The 9,455-nt window shown below is 39.2% G+C and overlaps 1 protein-coding gene across 1 annotated transcript in view; it reads right to left on the bottom strand.

Annotated features, from left to right (window-relative positions):
- Positions 1–738: 738 nt before the first annotated feature.
- RAB32 (RAB32, member RAS oncogene family) overlaps positions 739–9,455 on the bottom strand; it is a 117,974-nt gene continuing 109,257 nt past the window's right edge. The window contains exon 3 of the mRNA XM_086927422.1: positions 739–1,816. Within this exon, the coding sequence (XP_086783548.1) occupies positions 1,670–1,816 (147 nt within the window). The 3' untranslated portion in view covers positions 739–1,669. The remainder of the gene's footprint in view (positions 1,817–9,455) is intronic.

Raw genomic sequence — 9,455 nt, 5'->3', positions numbered from 1 at the left:
ATCCACATGGATTTAGACCCTAATTGGCCACTGAATCGGTACATCTTTAGGATCCATAATATCATGCACAGAAAAGAAATGTGTAGTCAAAGCCTGAGCATACAAACCAAATGATATTTGAAGGTAAACTTCAAAAGGTAAATACGGACTCAAAAAAGCAGCAAATGGAAAATGGATACATTGTTGCTGTGTGAGCAATATTCCCCAAAAAATACATAATTCTTCCAGGCATAAGTGTATGCATATCTCATCTTAAAGTGCATATCAATACCAAACCGCAGGAAAGTGTCAGAAAATCAAGGTGTTGCTCATTGCAAGGTGATCAGTGCATACAATTATTAGAAAAGTACATTTTCAACAAAAGGAGGGGTGAAAAAGGGCCTGGAAAGAATAGCCATATAACAGCAAAGAAAACTGCCCTTGAACCAACAATACACCAGACGAACCTATCCTACCCTTATTAACCTCCATTAATGTATGGTAGGAATGTTGTACAAAGCCAAACATCGGAAAGTTTCAGATCCACATACAAGTAACAGTTTCTTTTCATACACTGAAAATGTAAGTGGTAGGGGGAACGGAGCACTAAAAACAAACATATGGGTAAGTTGTAGAAGTATGACGATTCTCAGTTGAGACACAAAATGTTGCTAATGACATTAAGAGAAAACACCAGAGTTTTTTTATATTGAAAGAGCAGAAATGGCGGATTGGGAGTGCTAAATGAAACACAATATATGGATAATTCCAAAGATATTTTATTAAGACATTGTTGCAAAAGAATGCTGAAGAGGAAACAGGCACATGCATTTTTATGGATTAACTTCACCACAAATGAAGATTGTGGATTCGCACAAGGTCGAAAACCAAAGAAACCCTGTAGTTTCACCAGCAACCGCAGCAAACAATTTTGATGGAGTACCATGGAGTCACGATGTCTGGAGGCAGGCAGTCAAGCTAGCATGAGGTAGCACAACATTGCATGAAGTGGTCATCTGTTACATAATCTAGTGCTACTAATCATGAAATAGGTAAATTTATTACGAACAAGATGTCTTGACATTTACAGGTCACAGGCCTTCATCTCGCTCTGCTCGTAGATCCAAGAGACCAATGCAAAACAGCCCTCTAGGATTTCACTTTAAAAGGATCCACCCCTTTAGGCAGCGTTTGTCAAACCAGCGGCATATAAAAGGACAAATTCAAACCGGCACATATGAACCAGAATTGTTACTCAGATCAGTCTTTGAAAAAGTACTGTAAACAGGTTTCTTTGAACTGGACTTGCATATCTGGACACAAAAGCGAACATAGAATAAATCTTCTCGAATATAAGATAATTTTGGTTATGGATAAACCCCCATTCTGTCGTATCATCACCATATGATGAAAAATATCCTGGTATATGCACAGCAAGTATTTGAATCCCAAAAATAGGTGGATGACTATCCTCAAGCAGTTAGTAATGTAGTGACAACAATTAAAAATGTATCCGCTATACCAAAACACATAAACTTAAGTAACACAGTAAAAAAAAAAAACCTCCGACTTCTGGCTTCGTGTCTTATCATGGTCAGGCATCACAGCAGCAGTATGACTGTTAAAGGCACATACAAGTCCAGCTGCAGAGCAGCGTGTTTGGGTGCATGCTTAAATAGGCATGTCAACATCAGCAGCACTGGGATTTGCTCTCCGCCGGCATCATTTTGTCCAGATTTACAACGTCTTCTTCATGCTTCTCAACAGGGTAATTCTTGTAGTTCACAAGTATGTTCTCCACCAAGGAGCGAGCTGCTTCATCTATGTTGATGTTATCCTGAAAATAAATAAGAGAAATGAAAATGGATGAACTAGAAAAAACAGAAGAGTGCACCCTTATTTCTTCACAATTGTTGCTTAGTTTTGCCATATTCCAGGAGCTGTAATATGGCTAGATTGCTGCTTCAATAAAATTACACGTGTGCTGCACATATATTAAAAATCATATTTAATAAAATGAAGCACATTTTCTGCTATGTGACTTATAGGAGCAGAATTTGGTGAAATCTGAAAACCGAAGACGCTTACATTCCTTGCCCAAATAGCAACAAGCAAGCCAAACCAATTGAACAAAGTTGTGTAGACTTTAACCACCTAGAGAAAAATGTGTACCAATAGGTCGAAATGAGGAATTTAAGTTTGACATTTTCTAAGAAATTAGCTGCAAGGCCCTAGGTTATAAACTAAATTATGAATGGCACTATTGCACAGTCTAATAAGCGAGTGTCTGTAGAACAAGCATGCCCTTTCTACTGGTTTAAGCACAACACACTGTGCATTTACCAGTCTGGTTTCCATCACAAATGGCTAAAAAGCTACTCTCAAATGACCAGGCTATTCATTTTAACAAATCGGCCCATCATTTTCAAGTATTAAGCCTCTTACCAAACTAAATTGAATTTCTGTTTCTAAACTCATATTCTAATCTCGACCTACTAATTATCATGAAAATGGAATCACAAATGATGAGCATCAATTCTACAAGAAGCAATTACTGCAGGATACAAAATCCTCATGAGGAGTTGTCCCTTGAAGACTAGACAGGATGTATACGCTTTCCACAAAACTATACCAACAAATTCTATCATAGATTATATTACTTCAGAATGCACAAATCTGTCCATCCAATAGTCTTCTACACCATAATCCTCATACTAGTTGGGACTTCACCACACAATCCTGCATTTGTTGATCTGCTACTAGACTTGTGTCTTCAAAACTGTGCTCAACCACACTGCTGGACATACTCTGGACACAGGCTTTGCAATTCTTAACATTGTCATAGTGAACAAAAAAAATATATTACCTAGACTAATCTCATTACAATTCTTTTCAACCTCCATCTTTCAAACGAAAATTACTGATAGAAACACTAACACAACTGCCAAAGCATGGAAGTAACTGGACATTCCCACTCTTTATGTTCAACATACCTGTTCCGTAGCTAAAAGTACAACATTTTCACCTTGGCTGACATCTTTTCCTGGCATCCTCCCAATGGAGAACACCACAACCTCCAATTACCATCTCCACAAATTCATTACCTTCTGACTGAATCAAGCAATATACCACGGATGGCTCCAATTGTAAACTAGGACTTGTATGTGGTCCAGTCAGCAGGAAGAGCACAGAGAATATTGGGAGATAATTTTATGAATCCATCAAGAACGAGGCAGGAACGCAGAGCTGATAGTAGTTTATACATTTAAGATGAATGAGTAGATAAGGGTTAGGATCAAGGAACCCTCTATGCATTTGTCCTCCTCATAATAAATCAATAACATGTATTACTTTATTTATTTAGGGTGTCTTAACTGATGTGTCACTTTGCAAGTCTCTACAAAGAGCTGTGAGATAAACAGTGGAGAATACAAAAAACAGAACATGTGAGCACAGGAACAGTTAAATCAAATGATAGTTGTGTCGGCCCATGCCAGCGTTTGTTACCCCTCAGCTATTCTTTGTGGGATGAGATGTGGAATGTGTAGGTGAACAATTTTGTTAAGGGGGTTGGCAGCACTGTGGTGCAGACTTGCCAAGGGAACTCTAGGTCCAAAGAGCCTGCCCGCTTCAACCATGTTGAAGAGTGCTTTAAACTCTTCAGTACTACTTTCATTGTAGTACCTCTATGGAATTGGTTTGACTTGCGTCCTACTTTGAAAAGGAGGTTGGATGACCATGGTAGGCAGAGTGCTGTGTATTATCAGGCAAAATCTACAGTTAGACCATGAAGCATGTGATTGTAGTACTACATGTGAGCACTAGCTCCACTGAGTGCCCTGCAACTTGTATGGGTCCCATAAGTAGTTTTACTTAAGGTACAATGCTGATCTGGCATCAATACACGGTTGACTGCATCATTTAAAGTTATTTACTAAGCTGTGCTTTGCAAATTTCACCCAGAAAGTATCAATATTAGCTTAAAGAGAGGTATTTTACAGTTGTACAAAGGAAATGCTTGTATTTATTGCACACTACACAATCACACATTTGACAGATTAGTTTTTCAACAAATACTTCAGTGTGGATGAGGTAATTAGGACAAAAAGTACTATTGTGCTTTCTCCTGATGCTTTTTTTAAATGTAATTGTTTAAAACGAAACCAATCAGATCAATTAGCACAGTGATTACATTCTCGCGGAACCATGCCTCAGCAAAACCAATCCAATGGCTATCAGTTTTCGGTTATTACTATGTCAACGCTTTTCATCTATCAAAAATATCTGCAGGACCAGTTGGGCAAGGCTGATTCTTGAGAAATTTAGACAAATAATTTAAAAAAGGCTCTCACTTGGTCTTTTCAAATATTAGATGTATTCAGTAAACCTAGCTGTCATTACAGCAGTGATAAACCAGTAAAAATAATGCAAAACAGAAAATCAACTGTATGCTCTGAGCACTCAAATTGTCTAAGGGAACAATACACAAGCCAGACAAGAAAGGCATAATCAAATAGCCTGGTCAGTTAGAATAAGTAAAACAATACTGCAATACTCTGCTTGAGAAAACATGTGAACAGAGAGCCTGTAACTGATGTGCATATGCCAGGTATGTCTAATATTAAGCTAAAACAAGCCAAAAGTGCCAAGTAAGTTGTTAAAGCAAGCCTGCCAAACAAATTAAAATATTCAAATTGGCTTAGAAGCTAAAACCAAAATAATTTTTAAATGAGATCTGTAAGCAACATGGAAATGGGCAAAGAGATCTGCAAAAAGTCTGCGAGAAAAATATGAGGGGATGCACCAAACAAACGTGCCCTAGCAACAAGTGCTCCGAATGAACTCGTAAAAGAGGTATACGGACAATAAATTCGAAACCCCTTATACTGTTTTGAACAATACACGTTACACACAACAACATGTGGCAAAAATGTATTTAATACATAACATTCAGTCACTAGCAGATTTAGGAAAAGAGATGTTACACAAAAATAAAAACATTTCTCCGGCTTTACGTCTGGACACTTATCAACAAAATACTCTCAATATTCTGCTAGCATTCATTATTCATATCATCTTTTCACCAGAAGTAGAATAACAACTTTAATAAACATTGCTTTAATTAGTTTCTTAGATATCATTCGTCTTGCACGTATCATGCTTAAAGGAAGTTTCACATAATAGACAATGAAAACGTTTACTTCTGCTAAAACATTGCAGGCTTCACCCTTGAAAGTTTTATCTTGTTAGGTCCGAAAATAAATCGCAACAGAACAACAACGACCAGCAGATTAAAATTAATTCACAATATTTTTCTATTTTACAGAGAGAGAAACACGACCACATTTATTTTTTATGCACAATTTAAAGGACTACAGTTTAGCAACATGAAAATAACGTCCAACACATTTTTGATAGTGTCTAATACATGGTTAATTATTTTCATTCTCTTGTATAAAAAGGGCATGTTTATGAGTGGAGTGCCCTTTGATGAGGCTCATTTTTTTCCCTTTGACTTTCTCATGTTTTAAGTTTATTTTTATTTGCATAGTTCGTTAAAACCATTGCAATACAAGAATTTTTCATTTCAAAACAATTTTTACATATAAAGCTCCATACTTCTAAAAACATTAAAATTTTGTTAAAACGACTGTTCTATGGTTGTTCAAATGTTACAAGTCTATGATCTAGTTTGTGGGCGCATTAGGACCAGCAGTGGACATCTCGATTTTTTGTCAAGGATATTTGGTTTAAGTCTGTATGTTCCAAAGGCCCACATGCATCATTGTCAATTGCATTCACAAACGGTGCGAATCTAGGTCCATAGGAATCAATGGGAAGAGATTCCTTAATTGCGATTCGCAAATTGTGAATCGCAATTAAGGAAATTTAAGAAATCGCAAAATAAATTGTGATTTCTTAATGCATAGCTTTTGTACAACAATGAAACTTTGTATCTCCCAAACAACACTGCCGACACGTTTCTAGACCAGACTGGAGTCACTGGTCTGTCTTCAGGGCTGTATGGGTCTTGTATCTGTAGGATACAAAAGCAATGTTTTGCTTAGTCTAGTGTGTGGGCTCCTTATTACCATGAAGTAGCTATACTGACGGTGTGCGCTACATACCAAGGCTGCTCAATGTAGAATGTCAGAGGAAGCGCAGAGCCATGCAGGATACTGACCACTGGTGCGCCACAACTATAAAGTCTCTATCTGTAGAAATCAGTTCACAGAGCGGGGAGGATGAGTGAGGCAGTAAGGAATCTACAACTAACCTGTGTCTCTTACAAATACATTGTTACTGAAGGTAAGTAACTTGTTCATCTGAAAGAGACAGTTAGCTGTAGATTCCTTTCCTTTAGAATAGATACCCCAGCAATACCATCTCCGGAGGAGGGCCTGCAAACCAAGTTCAGACGAGAAAGTCCTGGTGGACCGAAAAGGCTGTCCAGGCAGTAATGTCTGGTACATATGTGTGCAGAGATGCCCATGTTGCCGCTTGGCAGATATCAAGGAGTGGGACTCCGTGTGCCAATGCAGTGGTTGCTGCTGTAGCCCTAGTGGAATCAGCAAGCAACCCCACTGGAGGACCCTTCTTAGCTAAAGCATTGCAGATCTTTATACAAAGGACAGCCCATCGAGAGATTGTACTTTTTGAGCAGCCCAGCCTTTTTTTGGCATCTACATATCCAATAAAGAGTTGATCATCCATCCGGAAATCTTTGGTGCGATCAAGGTAGAATGACAGCGCACGTTTAGGGTCCAGACGGTGGAGTCTCTCCTCCTCCTTGGAAGGGTGCGGCGGTTGGAAATAGGTGGGCATAGTGATAGACTTTCCTACTTGAAATGGTGTAACCACTTTAGGAAGATACAAAGGCTTGTTCTAAGCACCACTTTGTCAGGATGTATAGAGAAGAAAAGGGACTTGAAAGACAGAGCTTGAAGCTCACTCACCCTGCGAGCAGAGGTGATGGCCACAAGGAAGGCAGTTTTGAGAGGGAGGAGCCTGAGAGGACAGTTATGAAGAGGCTTGAGGGGAGCACACAAGGTATGTGAGAACAGTTCCACTGGGGTATTGTGAAAGGAGATAGAGGAAACAGATGAGTAATGCTGTCAAAGAACCTATTAACAATAGGAGACTCAAATAAGTATAGTTTATCTGGCAGCCGAAGAAAAGCAGAGATAGCTGCAAGATAAACTTTGAGAATGCCCAGAGCAGAGCCCTGTTGGGCCAAAAGAAAAGATATACAAGAGGACCTCTGAAAGAGGGCGGAAAGGGGATCCACAGCCTTTGCTGTGCACCATGCTACAAATTTGTTGCATCTTGTCTTCAGCCTACAAAGTGGCAGCCATCTTGTAACAAGACCCAACCCACTGTTATACTTGGCCCATCTGACTATTTTACAAAAAAGTCCTCTTTTAAATTCCCACTGAAATACATTTCTCCTGCATAGGCCTAGGCTTGTCCCTTTATTTCCCTCTGAAATACATATCTCTAGCATTTCCTCAGTAGGACTGCAAACTGGTCTTTCCACCCAGAACAAGGAAAACTACATCATGGCGGGAGTAACTATGAAACCTACAGGAAGAAACTCCTATTCTTCATATACTCCACCAATCTATCTAGGAAGGCTACTAAAACCTTTAAACACCACCCCGAAACTCTATTTCTTGACCCCTCCTTAAACGTAAAGAAGGTATAATAAATGACCTTATATTTTTTCACTAGAAAAATGGCTAAATTATGAACTTTTTTTTCTAAGCTACTAACCATCCAGGACAAGAAAAAATATTCCTTATGGAACCAGCATTAGAACGGCACCCTCACAAAACCTTAGAGCTACTCTGAACATAACCTCCTACAAAAACAGCACTGTTCTTATCCAAGCAGCCAATAAGGAATTAGAACAATTCGACAAATACTTTTCCATACTAAAAGCTCACACCTACACGCAACCCATAGACCACTTGGATCAAACAGATTCCTCTATTTCTCTAGAGTCACAGTACCGACACCCTTATCTAGAACCCCAAAAAGAAGTAACAGCAACTCACCTCCCTTAGAACTCAACTCACGACCCTTGTCATTCCCATACCTTGAACCTAGCCCCATCTCCAGAACCAACTCCCACCCCACTCAACCCTTCTCTGACCTCTTGTGAAGTTCTCAGCAATGAGGCAGCTGTAGCGAATCGTAAAAAAGCCTCTCACCCGTGCCAGCCCCACTCATCTACGACTACCACTATCCCATCCGCTCAAACTTCCCATACTGCTAGCACAGTTCTCGAACCTCCCAGCAATCCTAAGCCTAGCCTTCTTGCGTGCAGCTCTTTCCTTCTCCCTCATACCAAATTTGAACTAAACGCACTCAGAACACAATGGACATTACATAAAAGAACCTAAAAAACATTATCTCAGAAACTAAAAATATCTTACAACTCTCAGAAAATTCTCTCTCAAAAATCAACCACATTAAAAAATCATTAGCTAACAGAAAACTAAATACTACCTTACTGCCTCTGTCAAACCGACAATTCCGTACATGCAAACACCTTAACTACTTAACTGACTCTGAAATCCAAACCTTAGTACTATCCTACAAATCAACTCCATTTCCATTCACCAACAAGGATGAATTCTCTATTCACCCAGTCTCCATCAATCCAAATAAAACCTCACAACCGAATCACAGAAAGATTAAACCCTAATAACCAACAAAGAATAACCCTAACCACTGAAAATCATGACCTTACTTTGGGAAATGCGTTGAATCAGTTCTCCTGCCTCCTACTCAACTGCTGCTCAGCAATGAAACACGCCTCTTGACATCGCCGACTTCATCCTGAACCGGAAAGTGGACATAACTATCTTAACGGAAATATGGCTCACAGAATCATCCTCCTCATGCCTAGACCTTCTTGCACCCATTCACTACAACATTATAAGACTAGACAGACCACATAAAATGGGCGGAGGCATCGCTTGCAAACATCGATCCAACATCCCTATTGCGAAGTTTCACTCCGAACCCCTTGATTCTTGTGAATACCTCGGGCTCTCCATAAAATCTTCAGACAACCATCCTTACAAACTACAAATACTTTACCATTCCCCAGGTAAAAACGACTTATTCATAGACCAACTAATGAAAATCATTACAACAAACTCAACCCTTCGCTCTAGTGACATATTCCTAGGGGACTTCAATCTGCACTGGGAAGACTCCTTAGATAAGCAGGTCAATGCTGTCAAAATCTTCCTAGCAGACCAATCCCTGATCCAAGCCTGTTCACTACCAACTCATTCTAAAGGTGCTACACTTGACTGGATCATCTTTAAAGAAAAAATGGTTGAATCTATCTTGATCATCCCATGCGATTGGTCAGACCATCATATTATTACTTTTCAAATACCCACCACTAAAATGAAAACTTCCTTGCTGCAAATCAAGCTCAGACATTGGATTAGAGACAC

This window comes from Lissotriton vulgaris, chromosome 6, assembly GCF_964263255.1.
Source record: "Lissotriton vulgaris chromosome 6, aLisVul1.2, whole genome shotgun sequence".
In the NCBI taxonomy this organism is placed as follows: Eukaryota; Metazoa; Chordata; class Amphibia; order Caudata; family Salamandridae; genus Lissotriton; species Lissotriton vulgaris.
This window is presented reverse-complemented; position numbering and strand designations above follow the sequence as displayed.